This window comes from Archocentrus centrarchus, chromosome 12, assembly GCF_007364275.1.
Source record: "Archocentrus centrarchus isolate MPI-CPG fArcCen1 chromosome 12, fArcCen1, whole genome shotgun sequence".
Lineage (NCBI taxonomy): Eukaryota > Metazoa > Chordata > Actinopteri > Cichliformes > Cichlidae > Archocentrus > Archocentrus centrarchus.
Genome location: NC_044357.1, coordinates 11,173,563 through 11,192,859, shown reverse-complemented (window position 1 = coordinate 11,192,859; position 19,297 = coordinate 11,173,563). Strand labels below are relative to the sequence as shown.

The following is a 19,297-nucleotide window of genomic DNA, read 5'->3' as shown; positions in this document are numbered from 1 at the left end:
TGGTCAGTGAGATGTTTTTTTTTTTAAAGCCATCAAGGCAAGCAGGGCTAGAGTTATATGTGGGCAGGGTAAGCAGGGCTAGAGTTATATGTGGCCAGGGCAAGCAGGACTAGTGTTATACGTGTAGCCTAGGTTTAACCGGTGAGGAAGCTGGCTTCAGGAATGCCCCCCCCCCCCCCCCAAGAAAAAAAAACAAACAAAAAAAACAGCTGAACAGGAGAGTCCACTGACCCAGTAGCTTAAAAGACATTTGCATTTTCCCACCCTTCCCTAATTTTAAGCATGTTTTTTGCACAGGCACACAAGACTAAAAACAAAAAGTACCAGTGTACTGCTAGCCTCTAAAGATAATCCCTTAAGGGCTGTAATAACATCTTTTTTTAACCTTAATCAAGCAACATAAAAGACTAAAAAAAAAAAAATAGAAAAGAAAAAAATCCAGCCATTCTGTACAGGCCTGCTCTTTTTTTCAGTGGAAAAATTCAAGAGTTATTAGTCTCATAATAACATATGCATTTGAACAAAAACAAACAAAAAAACCCTCACAATAAATATCAATAAATAAACATTTCTGCAGAGAAATCATACAGAGCATTTCAACAAGCATGAAAAATAAGAACAAATTAATTTTAGTAACAAAATGTTCCTATTTAGAGGATTAATCTCAATATTCTCCACAACATAGAAGGCTATAACAGTTCAAGTATAGATGCAGTCTAAGGAATCAGAAGTTAGTCACCATGCCTTTCCCATTTCACAGTCTATGAACTAATTACAGATGAGCTACCGTAAGAAACATTCACATATAAACAATCAGCTCAACCACATTAAAAAAACAAAACAAAAAACCCCACAACAAATATGTAGTGTATCATTATATATACTATACATATATATATCTATATATATATATCTATATATTTATATCTCTTTGAATATCAGAAAATATCTACTTTTGGTCCACTGTACAAAGATGATCTTTTAACAGGGAACAAAGGATGAAGCATGTCACGGGCTTAAAAATCGAAAGGAACATGTGACAGAGGTGAGAGAAAAGCAATGCAGATTTTCTCTATCGCGTTGAGATTTGTGCAGTACAGTGGTGTGTGTGCAATAAGGTTAGGTGACTGTGCTGCACGTGTCAAAGGGCTGGCACCACTGGTTTGAGGTAGGGTGACTGATGGATGTGTTCCAACGAATACACACAAGCACGCAGACGCACAGGCATAAACACACACTCACACAAACACGCACATAAAAACGCAATGCAGACATAAGCATCCATGTTCAGACACACACGCGCGCGGACTTCACCCAGTAACAAAGGCTAATGCAAGAATAGGCCTCGAGAGGGCAGAGTGAGAACAGGGGCAAGGCTACAGACGACGATTCAGAGAAGTAACAAGCAAAGTAGAGCCGATCCAGAGGAAACAACAGTTGTGTCTGTGCCTGCATCCCTTGGTCTCAACACTGATGAGCCAGCCCAAATCCAGCCACGAGTCACCAGAAAGCCAAATCTGTGGCTTGGACAATGCAGAGGGGCTGTAGGCTCTCTACAGCACACAGTCAGGACTACATGGGCAGCTGCATTTAAAGATAAGGCACTATGATAAAGCCGAGGTACATTAAATCCCTGACATTCCTTCTGCTCTGCAACATGGCACTGTTGGACAGGAAACAACTTCTGTGCAGCCCCAATCGGCTCACTCTCAGTTTCCTCGTGTTAGTTTTTGGTCCACTGCAAACTTAAAGAACTTCATTAAGACAAAAATTGCAAAAACAGGGGAACGTGTCGGGTAAGTTGTTTTCATGATTACAGCTTGTTACATAAACAGCGTTACAGAGCATCTAAAATGAAGAAGGCAAGCATTACGCACAGAGTGCATCGAAAAGCTAACGTTGAAGACTTTTAAAAAAAAAAAAAAAAAAAAAAAAACATTTTTTTTTTCCAACTTTTCTTCTCAATTTAATTCCTATATACAAGAGTAGCAGCAGTGACATCTCTTTAGGGTTTTTTTTTCCTGTAGCTAAAAGCTCTAAGTGTTTATCGGTGGGTGGCTACTAAATCATTTTCAAACGGAACAGAAAAAACCTGCCCCGTGATCCTTAATTGAAAGTCAAATATAAACTGAAAGTTGTACCTTTGTCTTTTGTAGCTACATACAGAAACATTTTGTTCAACCAAAAGTGTATCAGCAGTTGGAATGCATGACAAAAATCATACTAAAATTAGGAGGATTAACTAGAAAATTAAGGAAAAAAGGACACAATGATAGCACCGTGATGTTTTTTTTTGTTTGTTTGTTTTTTTTTTGTTTTTTTAGGTAATATCAATTGAAAGTACAGCAAAACTATGTACAATAGGTAAGGTCTTGAGTCAATCAATGCCTTTGCTCCACTGGGACTAGTGACATGGATTTGAGCTCTGAGACATCAGTAGTTTGAATTTTTCTTCAGGATAAAACCCATCTGTATACACAGACAGAGGGAGAAATGAGAAACATTTAATGGGTCAAATTAGTCCTTTTCCTTCAGGTCCCTTCCATCAGCTGCCGAGCACAGACTTAACGGATGACAGCACATCCAGAATCTAAGCAGTAAGACAAGGACAGCACATCTTGGCCAGTGTATCAGCACTTGATCGCTCCTCCACGGACCCCGCTGGGAGAGGAGAGCACATCCACACTGGTGCAAACAGAGACAATGCGTGAAAAAGGACACAAACATCAAGACTTACAGAGAGAAAGATATGTGGAGAGTAACGGGGCAGACAAGGTCGGCTATGGCCTCAGACCCTCAAACAGAGGCATAGGTGTTGCCTGTGGTGCTGCAGTGGCGGATGGTTGGAGTACCAATAGAAGGGGTAAGGATGTGCTCAGTGTGGTCCTGCGGGGGCTGCGGTAGAGAGTGGAGTACACTTGGCTGGACAACACCCACCACAGGGTGAGACCCATCCTCTAGTGCCCCGACCTGGATCACCTGGATTACCTCGTGCTCCGACTTCTCACGCTTGGCGAGAGGTTCCCCAGACTCCTCTGTGTCCTCCTCTAAGTCACTGTCCATCCCACTTGTTTCATCTAGACAGGAGAAAGCAGCAAGCACATGCATTAAAAAAAAAAAAAGCTTTAGCGAGCTGGAGATGCAAAAATCAACAAAATTTGATGCTATAATAAAATCCCACAATATCTGATGCATATTTTCATGCTCATGTCACATACCTTTATCAATGTTAGTAAGGGATAAGGTGTTGAGACTGTCAAACTGCAAAGGGAGACAAACATCATAAAGATAAGATATAAAGATAAGACATAAAGATATAAAGAGGAGCTGTTGGTGGTTTCTATCTTCTTATTTACAGTTTATCTGTCATTCATTACAATTTATGAAAACGGCACTAAATATGAAATATAATAAAAAAACATAAATAAAATGAGTCCTGTAAGCAGAGAGGGTAAAGGGAAAATGATGCAACATTTTTACTCCCCCATGACACCAATGGGTGTCTCTCCAGTAGCTTGAGCCACGCGGTGTTCCACCAGGTAAAACATGTACTCATCATACAGCAGGCGAATCAGGTGAAAGGAACCAAAACTGGCAGCACTGCGCAGGGTCAGATCCCTGATCACCATAGAGCTGCAGATATGTAAAACAAAGTGTTTTTGTCACTTCAAATCAATGCTGCACACCCTCATACTGTAAGTGTCTCGGAATGCCCCCCCCCCCCCCCTCACACACACACACACACACACACACCTGTAGAAGGACCATTTTAGCAGGAACTGTCGAGCCGCCCTGGGGAAGCTGGGCCGATGCTCGTAGGGCTTCAGGACCTGAGTGACCACATTGTCCAGCCAGGCTGCCCATTGCTCCAGAGAGCTTTGCTGCTGTAATGTGGCCTTGAAGTCCTGCTCCAAGTGCTGAACCATTCCCTCCTCACACTGGCACACCCACGATGCCTGCTCCTATACAGCAGCACAAAGAGAGATATGGGGGTTTTCACTTGTACACTGCCAGTAAATGTCTACTCGTTAACACAACAGATTAAAGGTAAGATCTGCAGTTCTGACCTGTACATTGGCAAAGTCAACACGATTGAGATCGCTCAGCATCTGGTTAATCTGTGATGTGTTTTGCAACACAGCACGTGCCGCCTGAGCCAGGTGGTTCAGAGATGTATATCTGCGCAATGTTTGCGCAAAGGCACTAACAGCGGCAATCTGTTAAAAGAAATAAGAGCTCAGGTGTTATCTACTTTAAGTACACATGCATATGTAGTGTTAAAATGTTAGTCTGTTTGAGGTTTTACATGTTTTTTATGAATAAAGTATAGTAATAAGTACAGGCAAGCTATGAAGCTATTCTCAGCTGCAATTAAAGGAGATCAGCTGACCTCACTGCCAGCCCACTCTAAGAGATGGCTCAGCTGATACCCTTTTATGCATCCTATTGGCAGATCTCACACAGGATAAGCTACTTAAGCTTATTTAGCTTGCCCACAGTTAATATGCATTTGCAAGCCACTTTACAACCCACCTCTATCATACAACATCACCTCCTTCTCATGCTGTATCTCAGTAAAACAATGACATATATGGCTGTTCTGTTCTACACTGAGGTCTTACTGATGGTCTCCCAGTCTCTAGATTTTAATGAATACATACTGAAGGGTGGAGAAAGTAAGCTTTCTAAATATACACGTGAAATGATGTTGGGACCCAAGAAGAGAGCCATACAGCCAAATATAAAATAGCTGCAGTTGGAAATAATCTCTTTTTAACTATGGTAGCCCTGACTGAACTGCAATAACATACCTTGGTCTGGATCATTCTCTGTGGAATGGCATTCATGGCATTAGTAAGCCAACCTTCCAGGCTTTTGGCAAAATTGCGAATGGCTTGAGTCAAGGCACCTGAAAGACGATACAAAAGAGAAAACCGACAACAGTGAGTTAATGATTGAGATTTGATAAACCTTAAGACAACAAACAAGTAAACATGAGTCATGTGCGATTGTGGCTCACTGGGAATGGGTCTCAGGACATCAGGAATAAGGATCTCCACAAGGGCCTGGTACATTAAATGGTCACAGGTGCTCATCCATTTGAGTACAGCCTCGTTTCTGCACAGCACCAATAGCTGTGATTTGGGGAGCCGTGCTTCAATCTCACTTATGCTGCTGCAAAATGAGCAAACCAGAGTTAAAAAAATGTTCAGAATGGCCTAAATTGTCCACAGTTATACTGGTTCACTTATGATATTAATGCTCTACAATTTGTCCTCAGTAAAATACTCTAATTTTACTTAAGAAAAGACACCACATACTGCCAAATATTCATTTTCTGCTTGACCTCACCTGTTTTCTGTGACAGTGGCACCCTCTACAGTGTCAGGGGGAGAATAACGCCAGAATGTCTGCCACAGCTTCTCAATCAGACTGAACTGGAGGTTGACAACCACGTCCAGGATAGCCTGAAACAAAATGATAAAACAAATAGAAAATGCAACAGTTTTGACTGAAACAGCCTTCTTTGTTCCTCTGAAAATAATTCCCTTTGAAAACTGTCACTTTGTCACTTTTTTTTCCGTTGGCTAAAATGGAATTCTATTCCTTTGTACTGACAAGCAGAAATCTCACACATGGACATCTCAACATACCAAAATATTTGTGTGATTATGCACCACTAAGGGCTTGTCAGTACATACATTTTTTGTTTCATTTGTGTATTTTGAAGCCATGGTCAACACTTGTGGATGATCTGATCCCTAGTTTCCTGGTTGCTCTTAGAGTTGTGTTTAAAAACTTGAGGAGAAAATTCTGTTTCAAAATGTCAGTCGCTGGCATTTACAGATCTCTGCCACACCTGACCTTTCCAAAAGTTTCCACACTCTTAATCTAGCCAAACTTTAAATTCACAAGCTTCTTCAAAATTTGCAAAACTTTAGTTCAGTGTTTTTAGTATTAGCAGCTTTTTGTAGGGTGGCTGTGGCTCAGGTGGTTGAGTAAGTCGACTGATCAGTCATCCCTGAACACTCCAGTCTGTGTGTCAAAGTATCCTTGGGCAAGACACTGAACCTCTGAGTTGCCCCTGATGCATCCATCGAAGTGTGAGTGTGTGTGTGAATGTTAGATACATAAAAAGTGCTTGGCATAGAAAAGTGTGTGTGTGTGTGTGATTGGGTGAATGAATGCTCAAAGGTGCTACATAAGTACCAGTCTATTTACCATTTTTCTTGATTAAAAAAAATTGATAAATGACACGAAAAAAAATGGACTCTACTTTGGCAGAGAAAAAGAATCTTAATAGAACATGATTGGAAAAATTGAGGGCCATGTGGAAATAAAGTTAGCCCAGGTGGATAGTTACACAGTTACTAAACAGACATACCGATGATGATGCACCAGTGAAGGCAATAATATTAAATGGGATTACTCAGCCATCTTTTAGCAAAGGAGAGGATCCTGACCCCTGTTTCTTTGTGAGATCAATTTAAGAACCCAGTGTGCGGTGTGTGTGAGACGCTGCATTGAATATAAAAAAAAGCATTTTGTCTAACCTCACAGTGCTCTCTGTAAAGGGACTGGAGAGCTTTCACATCATCTGGGCTGATGCTCTCTGTATTGCTCAGTCCAAGGTCCAGCTCCACAAAGTCAGGGAGTGCCCGTGATGCATCTGTTGGGAATGAAATAGAATAGAATAATCTAAAAAAAACATAAGAGTCAGTGTAAGTCAGTTCATTTGATGTTTTCTTTTTGTTTTATAGACTTTCAGGTAAAGAGGAAAGCAGCTGACCTAGGAATTGCTGGTGGTGCTGGCTCTGTGCAATAACTGTCTGCTCTGCAGCACCAGGATGGTGCTGGCCTCCACCTGAGTAATTCTCCCCAGAGCCACCATCAAACTTCTGCACTGGCTTGAACCTTTAAAAAAAAAAAAAAAAAAAATCACACAGATCACATTAGTATGTGTTAAAACTACAAGTTGCTAATATTGAACTCCAGGCTGTGTATGCTCTACCTCTGTTTCTGCTGAACAGGCTGCTGTCTGAGGGCCATGTACTGCATGTCTTCTTGAAGTCTGTTAAGTGGGGAATCTGGCTTCACACGTATACCATAGTAATGATATTTGGAGTTCCCTCTGCAATACAAACCCCAAAGTTAAAACACATTGACTCACAGTGAAGCGGCAAGCGCATTTCTAATACATTAAAATGTCAACTCTCTAAACTAACAGCTTTTCCTTACTTAAGAAAAAAATAAATAAAAGAAGCTAACCTTGTCCCGAGGCGTCTTGTACGGAGTCCCATGAAGATGGAGCGAATGAGTTTGCCAAAAGAGGCTGCATTTACAGGGTCCAATTTCTGCTCCTGGCAGTGGCGCAGATAATGATTGTAGAGGGTGGATCGTGGCAGACTTACTCCCTCTGCTGTCTCATAGTTGTCCAACAGCCACTGGAGCTACAAGGGTGAGAAAGAGATTTTTTTTTCTTTTTTTAAACTTAAGAGATTCACATGTTGATCCATACAAAAACCTTAAGTCAACAGTTAGTAGATATAATGTTGTTCCATTACTGCTCTGCAAAAGCTTCTATAGCAGCCAGACAGCTTAAAGCAGTAATAATTAAAACCAGCAACAAAAACAGCAGGCACCGCACTGAACTCAAATGTACAGATTTGAGAGAGGCAGCAAGAGAGCAAGTTAAGCAAAAGTTAAGGCTAGATGTGGGCAAGCTTTCATAAAAGCAACTTACATGGCTGTTGAGCAGTGAGCTTCTCTGACTGGATAAACCCTCAGATTTTTGGAGAGTCTCAATCGCCATTTCAATCTGATAAACCACGAAGCACAGGACAACAAAATGTAAGAAGGGAAAATGAAAACAAAAGCAAGAAAAATAAAGAGCTGAACACTTTACTAGGCCACAAGCGAAAATAAAAAGGTAATCTAGGAAAGACCCCAAAGCAAGCACCGCTAAACCCAAGCAGAGCAGGAATACCTGTCATTCAGGAAAACCTCTCTAGATGTATAACACAATGAATTGGTAATACCATAACCAAACTCCAGAGTTACACTGAAAAGCTGGTTCATGCTTTACTGGGAGAGAAGGCATGCACACAGGGCATGAAGGTAACGATTCTCAGAGAGTTCAAAACTTTTTAGTGTGCTTTTCTGCTAAATTTGTGCTGCGTCAGCGTGATTCCATCAGTACATATTAAAGTACAAAACCAATACTTAGCTCAAGTGACGGTGATTGCACAGTATGTACAACTGGTGATTGTCAGGTCATTGCAGTACAAGAACATTTACTTAGAAAGTGAGATACGCGGCGGTTGGAAATGTGACTCTTAAAGGCCCGTTGAAAGCCAATAATTTGTATACGTGAAAGTTTTCATAGGACTCTTTGTAGTTCTGTGAAAAACTAAGTAGACCCATTGATTTCATGATTCAATCTGGGCCGGACAGATGGCCTCACATTTGACTCTAGAATACTTTATTGCACAGAGGAGTTCATGGGCGACTCAGTGCCTGCAAGCTGTCCTGGTCTTGTGGCTGCAAAAAAAAAAAAGCCCAAATCATCACCCTTCCACCACCGTGCTTGACAGTTAGTATGAGGTGTTTATGCTGATAGACTGTGTTAGGTTTTTGCCAAATGTGGTGGTGTGCATTATGGCCAAACATCTCCTCTTTGATACTGTCTGTTCACAGGACATTAGTGAAGAAGTCTTGTGGTGTGTTCAGATCCAGCTTTGTAAACCTAAGCTGTGCTGCCATGTTTTTTTTTCCTTCTTTTTTTAAAGAAAGAAAATACTTAATTCTAGCAACCTTTCCAAACAAGCCATACTTGTTCAGTCTTTTTCTAATTGTAATGTCATGAACTTTAACATTTACTATGCTAAATGAGGCCTGTAGAGTCTGAGAGCTTTTTTTTTTTTACAGTGTCTCTGAGCATTTATGTTCTGACCCCTGGTGAATTTTAAAGGATTGTGACATTGTGTTAAACCACACCTGAATGCTCCAGACCAGCAAACTTCCCAAACATCTGCTTTTACAGGAGGTGCTCACACTTGCTGATGATCAATTAATCAAGTGTAATTAGCAGCACCTGGCTGTTACTTACCTTCTTAATTTATATGGAAGCAATAAGGGTGCACTTAGTTTTTCACAGGGCTCCATAGAGTCCTGTGAAAAACTGAACGCACTTGTTTTTTTTTTATGAGTGGGTATTTTCTTAAATGCACCTTCATGCTATGGTGCAGTTTTTATATATATATATATATATATATATATATATATATATATATATATATATATATATATATATATATATATATATAAAGTCCTGTGGGGAATTCAGATCATCACAGCAAAATAGAAAGGCTGTAGAGCTGTGATTTTTCATAAGTACGCCCTAATTTCCTCTCCTTACTACACCTGACACTTAGATCTCTTCCCTTGCCTTTCTTCTTCCTCAAAGACTGGAAATAGCAGACAGATAAAAATAAGGGATAGAAACAAAGTCCTATATTGCTTAAAAAATATTAAATATTACAGTGAACACTGCTGGTAGAAGTTAGATCAATCCAGAAACTCCCAGCCTACACAGTTCATTACATACATCAGCAACAGATAATGACCAGAGATAGAGCACACTCCACACAATCATGGAGGAGTTGCACACTAAAGTTGTTTTAGAATAATATGGTATAATATGTGTACACATGGAAATTTAGCATACATGATAAAAATTTGAAGTTTAAATTTGGAACCCTGGTTAAGAAACGGCTGCCCTACATTTTGGATCAAACTAGTGCATAGATCAGTAAAGCATGACAGAAACAGAGCATCTATACTAATTGGGAGAGTCTAGGCAAACTATTAGTGGCGCGGATTTTATCAGGGAAAATGTGTAAGTCACGCCAAACTACATAATGCTAGTCAGATCAAGCAACAGACACCCAAATGCCAAGAGGGAAAGGCAGGCTGAGGACCCATACAATTGGTGCTATGCAACTTACAGTAGCTGGTGAAGCTCGTGCGGTCTGGGTTGCAGGGTGGGGTCCAGCACTGTCCATAAGGTAAGCCCCAGAACTGCTGCTGATTACCTGACCCCCCGCCAGACCCATGCTCATTCCTCCAGTGCCCCCTCCTCCATTGTTGGTCATGCCATGTGATGTCACCACAGTGGACACCTGTGATGAGCTGCCCTGTGTGTCAAAGTAGTTCCCTCCACTGTTCTGGCTGTATAGCTGCGGCTCTGAGTAGGAGTAGGTTCTTCTGTTCAGATGAGATGCCAGCAATCAGTCAGCGTGCCAAAACTAAGGATGTAAAGACTACAAAACTGTATAAATGGTACAATTATTTTAACAGACAATTTAAATATAGCCGCTATATTTAAACATAGCTGGTTAGCACTACACACCACCTAATTCGAAATGCTACTCTACTAAAACAAGGTGCCAGCAGCAGTATTATAATGCAGTAGCAATCGCCTAGCATGATTAAGTAAGTAAATAAGTAAAATCTAAGCACAAAAGTAGCCTAGGTAGTGTTTTCCCTGAAATTTTTTTAAATAAAAGTTCAGCATGACTGCGTAACCAGCTGCTTAAAGCCTGCTTTTCTGCCATGTAACCACATCAGAAATCTCCATCCATCATTTCCTCTTCCTGTATTATGGAGTGCAACTAGGGGGTGCAGCTAGTGATGCTTGTTTGAGTCATTTGTTTACTTTTGGGTTGCACATCACCAGCTGCTAGTATCTCTTCCCTGGCAACCTAGTTGTGCTCCATGGTGTGTTTTTGCCTCAAGTGGTGAAACATGTTTGTTGTTTCCACTTTGAGTGGAAAGGTTTTTGTGCATATTTTGCAAAGTACTGTGATGGAGGTTGTAGCTCCCTTTTTAGGTATGGAATCGTCATCGGCGGCTGAGATGTGGCTCTTCCTGTCAGACATGACTGTGCTTTTGTCACTGTTATACACACTAGGGAATGTAAACATGTGGCATTGCTACAGCAACAATATCATGACGTGACATTTTTATATCATAAATATTTGCACCGGCATTATCACAGACAATATGAGATGGCACAGCCCTACTATGGTGTTTTGTTTGTGCCACAAATCAGTCTGCGCTTGTTATTGAATGTGCATTTAACTCCATGCCTTAGACTCAGGAGACGCTTGGACAGCATCGCCACTTAAAAGCCAGGTCTACTTCTGGTCATTTTCAGGTGACTAAGCACCATCAAAGTTTTGGTTGTTTGCACACCACTCAAAAAAGAAAACTAACAAAGAAACATCCACTCCCACTCCCACCAACACCATGTGCGTGTGACATGAATGATGGTGTGAAGAGACCTGAGAGGACAAAGAACAGGCTTCAGAGATGTAGCGTTAATATCTGTGGAGTGGTGTATGAGCAGTCTGGTTAAGTGACTCACATGTTGCCATTGGTGAAGACGCCACTGTTTTCCTCGACATACTGCACCTGTGTTGGGTAAACATGTTGAACCTGTTGAACAGTCTGGGCCTGGAAAGATAAATTGCAAATGTTGTTAATTAATTACCTAGTTTTACTAAACTCCCATATTGAACTAAGTAATACAAACATGCATGAATGTGGACTGGCACCAGACAGGCTAGATGTACCTGCTGCTGGACAGGCACCTGCTGGGTGGAGCCGGTAGGCTGGACAGGCACAGTGGTCTGAAGAGGGACAGTGGAGGTGGAGTCAGCGCCTGCTTCAGGGGTCTGCATGGCGCCTGAATAGGAAAGAAAAAACACAGAATCACTCTAGACCCGACAATCTAACCAGCAAAGCACCTTTTTATAAACCAGTTTACCAAAAGTTTAAAATTAACATAGCACAATGATTTGTACATAATTTAAAACATATATTTAATCTAATATACTGCTGAACCTGAGGAAAGCTATGGTCAAAAATGTGTGCTAATTTTGAATTCGGTGCCAGCGTCACATTTGGAAAAAGTTGCAACCAGGGCATCAAAAGACTCGATAAGTTATGTAAAGATAAAACCTGGTGAATCGTGTCACTTAACTGGCAGCAGGTCTTTAACATGATTAAGTCTAAAAGATTATCTTTGAAAGTGAAAGACTTTATGGACAAATAGTTATAGTTTAGTGCTCATCACTGTAAAATCACAATGAAATTGTGGGGAGCTTCATCATCGTGATAAATGGCTGAATGGGCATGACCTACAGGCCCTCAGCCAACACTGCATTAAAAACAGACATGACTCTGCTGCGGCAATGAAATCACAGACTCATGAAAACTTGTGGAAACAAATGTCTTGAACGCAGTTTGTTGCTATATCCCATAAAGCAAAAGCAAAAAAAAAAAAAAACAAAAAAGAGAGACCCAGAATTATTGCAGCATTTTCTGGACTCGAGCTTACTTAAGATGGATTGAGGCAAAGTGGAAAAACTGTCCTGAGGTCTGACCAGCAAAAACACGAAATTCTTTTTGGATACTGTGAACACTTCGTCCTCTGGAGTAAACCAGAGACGGACCATCCAGCTTGTTAACAGCACACATTTCAAAAGCAAAGCATACCAGTATGGAGGTGTAATGCACATCTATGGAAGAAACGTTTATGCTGTCCAATATGTAAAAAATTAAGAGGAAAATTATGGTGCCATTTAAGAAACCTTTTTACAGAATGGTCTTTGGTTTATTTCGTCAAACAATGCCAAACCACATTATCCATTATAACAACATGGCTATGAGTTCTAAACTGTTAAACTGGCCTGTCTGTAGTCTGGACCGGTCGACTGTATTATCTGGAACATTACAAAAGTAAAAATATGACAAATAATGTTTGAGCAGCTAAAATCCTACATCAAGCAAGAATGGAAAGTCTGCTTGCTTTCTCCTCAAATTTAAGAAAATCTGTCTTTTCAGTTCCTAAACACATCCCAAAAATCATCATATATCATACTGCCCTATTCTCAGTTAAATATGGGGGTTTGAAATATTAGTAATTATCAGTGTAACACAGAGCTAATGCTAGTGTGCTACCAAAGATCAATGAGTAAAAGATAAAACAGGCAAATACTTTTGATGCACTATCCAAGCCACATGATTTGGTTAACTCTGGACATAAAATGTGGGACCTTAGGTATTATCAAAGAGCCTTGTATGTTTTACTGAAATCAATGCTAATAAAACAGCTCTAGACCAATCCTACAGAAACACCTGTTTCTGCCCTCTGGTACTCAATGTGCTGAAAGCCTAATGCTTCAGTGACGCATGGTCTTGTCTCCATGTTCACAGCCATAAACCAAGTTAATATTTAACAAACTCCAAACAGATGCTGCTTCTGATTTCTCCACCAGTCCCCACTTTCACAGGTTTGTTACTTAAGACTTAAATGCATGAATAAGTATTTAAAAAAAAAAAAAAAAACTGTCAAGAACAACTAGCAAATATCTCGTTTTGTGTGGCTTCATTACTAGTAATCAAAGAGCTATATTCTGCATCCTACATTCAAGACTGCATTTATGTACCTATCACTATGACAGGTATTCTGAAAATAAGGACAAGAGGGAGAAGAAACCCTGATGGTGAACCTGTGTTTGTGAGTTAATAATAGTGCGGCTACCCTCGCCTTCATTCCTTCTAGGGAAAGGCCACCTCCTCCCCACCACAGTTTCCATGAACAAGCCTCTCTTGGTTAATTAAGCTGGGTCTCCGAAGAGCTTCAAATCTCTCCAGGGATAGCTTGATCCTTCCCTTTACCTGACACTAGCCCTTCTCCTTAGACAAAAATTATCACTTCATTCTTGTTGGGGTGACTAACCTCGAAGCTGGACAAACAGGGTAGAGCCAATAATACCAGGTGTAATGAAAATGAGAGAAATAGTAAAGCAAAAGGAACATTTGCACTGGAATTTTCTTTTTAACATAAAGATTCATTTGGATTCATAAAACAACGCCTTCTGGTTCAGCATGACAGTTTTTAACATATTTGAGAAGGGGATATTATTCATATATTTTATATTCACTGCCACTGTCAGATGTGTAAATAGGCTGTAGCCAGAAAGCCAACAGTCTGGCTGACAGAAAAGTAAACTACTGTCCAGTTCAAATATTTGCACTCTGCAATTTCCTTAAGACACTGAAAGTTAGGACAATAATCTGACATTATGACAACATGATTACACCTTCACGCATGCTGCAGCACACCAATAACTATGCTGTGGTTTAAAAGCCACTGAACCCAGGCTACCAACCCTATAATTATGCCATACCTCTCAAACTTTAGCTGTTAGTTTACAGATGGGTGACAAATTAAAAGAAAACTCAAGGTGTTTTCTCCTGTGTCTGGCCACCAGAACAGCTTCATCGTGCCTTGACTTTATTCCTGGAAGTTTCTTTCTATCTACTGGAGGTATTTCTCCAAAAGATGTTTTGATGACGGTGGCACAGAGAACTGTCTCACATATCTGTCTGAAATCTACCATGGATGTTCCAATAGACTGAGATCTGGTGGTTGCAGCCCACAGTTAATAATTCACATTATTTTCATACTTGCTCAACTATCTGGTAGACTCTTGTGCTCTGTGCACAGGGCATACTCAACTCCCTTCAGGACAGAAATGTTTCATCATAAGATAAAGGTGATCACTTAGAATAACTTTGTATTGATTTGTAGTGACCTTTCCGTCAATGGGGGCAAGTGGACCCAAACCACGTCAGCAGAATGCCCCCTACAACATAACAAGGGTCACACGTTTAGGATTGTTCTTTAGTCTGTCAACCATCTGTATATGAAGTCTTAGTAAGCAACAGCATAGAGAGTGAAGGTAGGCTTATACCCCACAATGTAGGTGGAAATCTCAAGTACAACTGATCCCACCTAATCGTAGGAAATAGACCCTGCACCACAGCACACTCTTGCTGCCCCACCTTAGCCCACTTCCACACACACACACACACACACACACACACACACACACACCCACACACACACACACACACACACACACACACACACACACACACACACACACACACACACCTCCTGCCACACCATTCAGGCACTCCCTTGTGGCCCACTTAAATGCTGTGCTCCACTGAGCAAGTGCAAGCCCTACAAAGACACAGAGGAACAAAAGCCACCAAGGAGTGCAACATTTTGCTCAGAGTTTTCCCCCCTCTTCACTTTCTCTTGCTAAAGCCACAGGCAACAAATAGTAAAGGAGGAAAGGTTCACAGTCGCAGCTACCAGAAAATACAAAGAACTATAATTTGCCTCTCTAATGATTATGTATGACAAAGTTGGAGTTCTTATGCACTGAGCTAAGACATAAGAGCAGGTGAACAAGGCTGAAAAGTACACCATACTCAAAGTCTCGCTTTCTCTTGCTCTCTTTCACACACAGTACCATGATCAGTGCTCGTACAGCACCTGTGAGATGTAATTGGGAGCTGCAAAAGGGTGGGGGTAAGGGGTATGCAAAGTACCGTGTTTGTTTAGGAGCTGCGTCCTAAGATCGTAACGTAGGAGTTTCTTGTAAGGACAGCTGATTCTGATTTTGATGTGAAATAAAATGCATGAACACGAGGCAAGAATTAAATGTTCAAACACCGCTATGCCAGAAAAAGCACCGCTGGAAAATTAAAAAGCTAATGAACATGGTATAACTCCAAATTTATAACCTTTAAGTGTCCTCCTTTTACATTACTATTGAAAAGCTGCGGCAAATAACAAGCAGCATACTGCAAGCAATGAAAAATGGCTGCATAATTGAATTAAATCACCTCTCTTTAAGTATTGGAAATGCAACAGGATCCAGGCAGCAGGTGGCACGGTAACTATTTCTGCCCTACTGGACTACAGGTAAGTGGTAACATGATCTTATAACTAGCAGTCCCCACATCCTGTTTGTTTGTGTATGTTGGTTGTAATTGTGGTGGGAGGGGTACCTATTTTGAGTGTGTATATGCAAACTATTAAATATATTCAACAGTACCTTGGGCTTTACTGTAGAATGTGTACAAACTGTACAGGTGGTATTTTCACCTTATTGGTATGAATTACTCTGGTGCAGTAAGGCCCGCATGCAAACACATGAGCAATCACGATGAAAAAGCTAGAGATGATCAACAGTTGTAGTTTATTGCTTCTGAATAGCCCTTCTATGGAGGGATGAATACAATAAGGGAAGATGGTAAAGAGCCCTCACCATGCTACAGATGTGCCTTCTTTCCTTCTCAGCACACACATACACACACAAACACACACATATATACACCTGCTCTCTTGCCTAAGGGAATCAGAGGTTGCAGGTGAACAGGTGGACTTGAGAGTAATTGTGATGCAACATCAAGAAACCTACTTTATGAAACAGTAATTGGATTAAGGAATCCTCAAATTGTGTGTGATACATGTGAATGAAATCCAAAACCAGAATAGTTTTACTCAACTCAAAAGCAGCCTGGGAAGAAAAAAAAAATCTCCTTCCTGTACAGTGTTACAATGCAAACAATACACTCAATCCCCTTTCTTTTCTCAATACCCAGGTTGTACACAAAGACGAATATAAAAACACAAAATTGAATTTCTGTCTTTGACACAGACTCAGTAATGCTGCATTATACTGAATGTGCGGATGGGGTGTTTTAACTGTTACCGGTCCATTTACAGAATCAATAATACAAAATGAGTCAAGAAAACATCAAGGTGTTTAAAGGATAATCCGTTAAGTGTTGTTTTCTTCAAAGCTGCCCACTGCAAAACATAGCCATACGTATCAGGCAGCTTATCATTGCCATCTGATGCCACAAAGAGGGCAGATGGAGAGCTAGCGAAGCTATCTTGCTCCCTAAGACAAAAGGGAAAGTAATGGCTTAGCTATTGTCAATAGCAGTAAGTGTGTGGAAAGCTAGCTCACAGCACTTTCCATTGCTAATCGACGCACTGATCCTGTATGACTAAAAAGGAGTTGAACCATCCGAAACACAAACTTGTAATATACCCGTAACATTTACACACACCCACCCCCAAAAAAAAAAACGCAAAAACAAACAAAAAAAAAAAAAAGATACCAACAGGCATTGTCAGAAGGCATCGCTGGCGTTAGCAACAGACACCTGCTCCTGCTCCAGCTGACCAGTTAGCATCACTGACTAGCCGAGACCTATGCTACCATTCAGCATGACAAGTTTAAACAAATAAGTTACGCAGAAAAGTCCCTTTCCAGTCCACCTGAACGCGTCTGGGCCAGTTTTATCCTCACAGAACGCAGTGAGAGGCCACAGCTAGCTCCCGGTAGCGAACAGGACCTCTCACAGCAGTGGGCATTACAGGCAACGTTAGCAAGCAGGCTAACACGTTACAAAGAAACACCCTCGCTAGCAAACTACCCCAGCGATTCTCCGAGCCTTCATTCATCAGCAGGCAAACATAAACCGGAGCGATAATATTTTCTTCATAAAACTACAACGTGATGACCAGAAGAGAACTGTATCCTGGCTAAAAATAGTAAAGAGTTTAAGCAAACCTGAGCTTGTGGACTAGTTGATGAAGATGAGGATGGTGGAGGAGGTGGTAATGATGGAGAGAGAGGTTGTTGTTGGTGGGTTACAGTCGCCAGGACTACGGTGACTATGGCGCTGCCTCACTGGGCAACAGTTGCTATAAAACTCGCCGGCAGCGCGCAACCTTACAGGCAGGTGGGAGGAGATTATAGCGCACCTAAAACTTAATTAGCCTCAAAACCGTCTATATTTTTCTTCACATATAGAGGAGGTTTTAAATTAAAATAAATAAATAAACACACACACACACACACACACACACTATATGGTTACAACTGCTTACTGACTTTCAGGTGCAAAACCGACACCGTAGTCTTTTAATAAAAGTCTTTAATATGTAAGACTGTGTGATGTTCTCATTTTGTTTCTTTCAGCTACATTTTATGAGGATATGAAACTGCGATTTCGGACCTCCATAATAATGCAAATAATGTTACTTCATTACTTAATTTCTGTGTTAAAAGAATAATCAGGCCCGACTGATGGTGATTCCAGCATGGGCTTCTTTTGCAGGCAATTTTGCAATTTGCAACAAATGATTTTGTTATTTGTTTATATTTTGACTAAAGACATAGATTAAGATATGATTAACTGTAATTTTTAATAATCCCAATAGCTATTGTGAAAGCAGGGGTCAAAGGTCTCCTAAAGGCTTAAGTACAAATGGGACAAACTTTAACCATTATGGTCTTTGCCTCAGAAATATCTTCATGTTTTTGTTGACTTTTCTTTCTCACGTGGAATGATTTTAGTTTTCCATAAGGACGAGTTTATTTTCCCCTTCATTATTGCATTTAATCAGGCCCAGAATTCCCCTCTTTCTCAGCTTATTGGATGGGGTAAGCAAGTGCTGGAATATCGTGGGGAATATCATTTAAAATTAAAGCTGAGTGAAAGACTCAATTTATTAACCTGTTACATGCTTCAAGGAGTGATGATTTGTAATCATAATTGTTCACAGTCAGTGCTTAGTATGTGTTATTGACAGCCATTCTTCACTGTTCTCCTTGCTATTTACTGACCACCATTTTGCATTTCTCCCATAATTCTCACTATCTGGTTTTAAATTTAACCCTCTTGCACCTCACTTGCCCCATGGCCTTTGGTTATGGTCTTTCTGACATTTATTTGGTGCAAAAAGACCGTATGTTTAAATTAGTCTTTACTTAGTGCTCAAAAAATTACGGGAAAACATGTACAACTTTTAAGTTTGATTTTTGGTGTGATTTTGAATCCAGCCAAAGGATTGATGATTTTGTCTGACTGCTGTTGTGTCATTTTGTTCACAATTTACACAGTGTAAAGAGTTTCACTCATTTACCAAGATCAGATGTTTGATTTAAGTGTTCCGATTTAAGTGCCTCTTTAAGTATTTTGCAGTATTTTGCTAATACCTGCACAACTTTAAAACTGGGACACGTGAACAAACAAAGACAGCATTGTTAAGAGGCTTCCTACTGTGTAGAAAGCTTAACCAACCACCTGTGTCCACTGCTTTTTTTTTTTCTTCTTCTTTTTTTTGATTTACAGTACTAAACAGATGCTTTTTGGAAAAGCTGTTATTGTTGTTGCTAAGCAACTACTGAAACCCCCATCTGAAGCATGACACTCCTTCTAAAAAATAATTTTCAAGTAAAACAGTTCGTTCTTTCAATTTCAAATAAGAAGAAAGCACTGCTGTGTAGCCAAATGGACCCTTACATGCTTTTTATACTGAGGCACAGCAGCTGGTAGTTAATTATTTCTG

General features: G+C 40.5%; 1 protein-coding gene across 2 annotated transcripts; it reads right to left on the bottom strand.

Annotated features, from left to right (window-relative positions):
- Positions 1 to 1,964: 1,964 nt before the first annotated feature.
- On the bottom strand, positions 1,965 to 17,613 carry rfx3 (regulatory factor X, 3 (influences HLA class II expression)). Of its 2 annotated transcripts, XM_030742077.1 has the most exons (17): positions 17,514 to 17,613; positions 11,637 to 11,749; positions 11,429 to 11,517; positions 10,008 to 10,266; positions 7,745 to 7,819; positions 7,270 to 7,451; positions 7,013 to 7,132; positions 6,791 to 6,915; positions 6,555 to 6,670; positions 5,353 to 5,468; positions 5,021 to 5,175; positions 4,812 to 4,909; positions 4,068 to 4,217; positions 3,754 to 3,962; positions 3,482 to 3,633; positions 3,219 to 3,263; positions 1,965 to 3,077 (listed from the first exon to the last, which is right to left on the bottom strand). In XM_030742077.1, the coding sequence occupies exons 2-17, from the start codon at positions 11,742 to 11,744 to the stop codon at positions 2,797 to 2,799; spliced, it is 2,280 nt and encodes a 759-aa protein (XP_030597937.1). In that variant the 5' UTR covers positions 11,745 to 11,749; positions 17,514 to 17,613; the 3' UTR covers positions 1,965 to 2,796. The 2 variants fall into 2 exon arrangements, with proteins under 2 accessions (XP_030597937.1, XP_030597938.1); XM_030742078.1 differs by lacking the exon at positions 7,745 to 7,819.
- Positions 17,614 to 19,297: the final 1,684 nt, after the last annotated feature.

Coding starts and splice junctions, on each gene's coding strand:
- rfx3 (XM_030742077.1), bottom strand. CDS start 11,744: ATGCAGACCCCTGAAGCAGGCGCTGACTCCACCTCCACTGTCCCTCTT. Junction 6,671..6,790: donor GCACCACCAGCAATTCCTAG/GTCAGCTGCTTT, acceptor CATTCCCAACAG/ATGCATCACGGGCACTCCCT. Junction 5,469..6,554: donor TTTACAGAGAGCACTGTGAG/GTTAGACAAAAT, acceptor ATTTTGTTTCAG/GCTATCCTGGACGTGGTTGT.